The 671-nt window shown below is 72.6% G+C and overlaps 1 protein-coding gene across 1 annotated transcript; it reads right to left on the minus strand.

Annotated features, from left to right (window-relative positions):
* Positions 1–6: 6 nt before the first annotated feature.
* Positions 7–600, minus strand: GAL3ST2 (galactose-3-O-sulfotransferase 2; the record flags this gene model as incomplete). The annotated part of the gene is made up of 1 exon (XM_012734857.1): positions 7–600. A coding segment is annotated over one exon (492 nt), but the record flags the coding sequence as incomplete, so codon positions are not given.
* Between the last annotated feature and the right edge of the window lie 71 nt (positions 601–671).

The raw sequence follows: 671 nt of genomic DNA on the forward strand, positions 1-671 counted from the left end.
CTAACCCCCCAGGCGTCTCTGCGCGTCCAGCCCGTCCCGGGAGGCGCAGGGGCAGCGGTCAGACAGGCGGGGAGGGGGGCCCCGGGCCGAGATCTTCGCTGAGTTTCGCTACAACCAGAGCCAAAGCCGTGTCCACGCGAGGGGCCCGCCCTGGCCGAGGCCGAGGGCGCCGGCCAGGCGCCTGGTGCGGCCCGGGCCGCGCGCGTTGACCTTGAAGGCCACCACGTCGTCCAGCCGCCAGCGCAGCAGGCGCCGCAGCAGCACCAGGGACTCGTCGAAGTACTCGGCGATCAGCACCAGCGGGAAGCGCCGCTCGGCCTCGGCCAGGCGCGCGCGCACGTAGCCCTCCTCGGGCGCCGCGTCGGGGTCGAAGCCCAGGTCGAACCACATGTTGTTGCGCGCGTGCGCGTTGCGCAGGCCCTGGCTCGCGTTGTAGTAGGCGCGCGGCGCGGCCAGGAAGGCCTCCAGGCTGCCCGCGGCGCGGAAGGCGGGCACGTAGCTCTGGTAGTAGGCGAAGGCGGACTCCAGCTGGGAGACGGGGTTTCTGAGGATCGAGAAGTAGAAGGTGCCGTTGGCCATGACCTTCTGCACCTGTTTGGAGACCAACCGAGCCCGCGGTGAGCGCCACGGCGGGCAGTGGGCTCCACGGCCCGCGCCCAGCGCTGTGCCCG

The sequence above is a fragment of the Condylura cristata genome, unplaced genomic scaffold, assembly GCF_000260355.1.
Source record: "Condylura cristata isolate star-nosed mole 26May11 unplaced genomic scaffold, ConCri1.0 scaffold00079, whole genome shotgun sequence".
In the NCBI taxonomy this organism is placed as follows: Eukaryota; Metazoa; Chordata; class Mammalia; order Eulipotyphla; family Talpidae; genus Condylura; species Condylura cristata.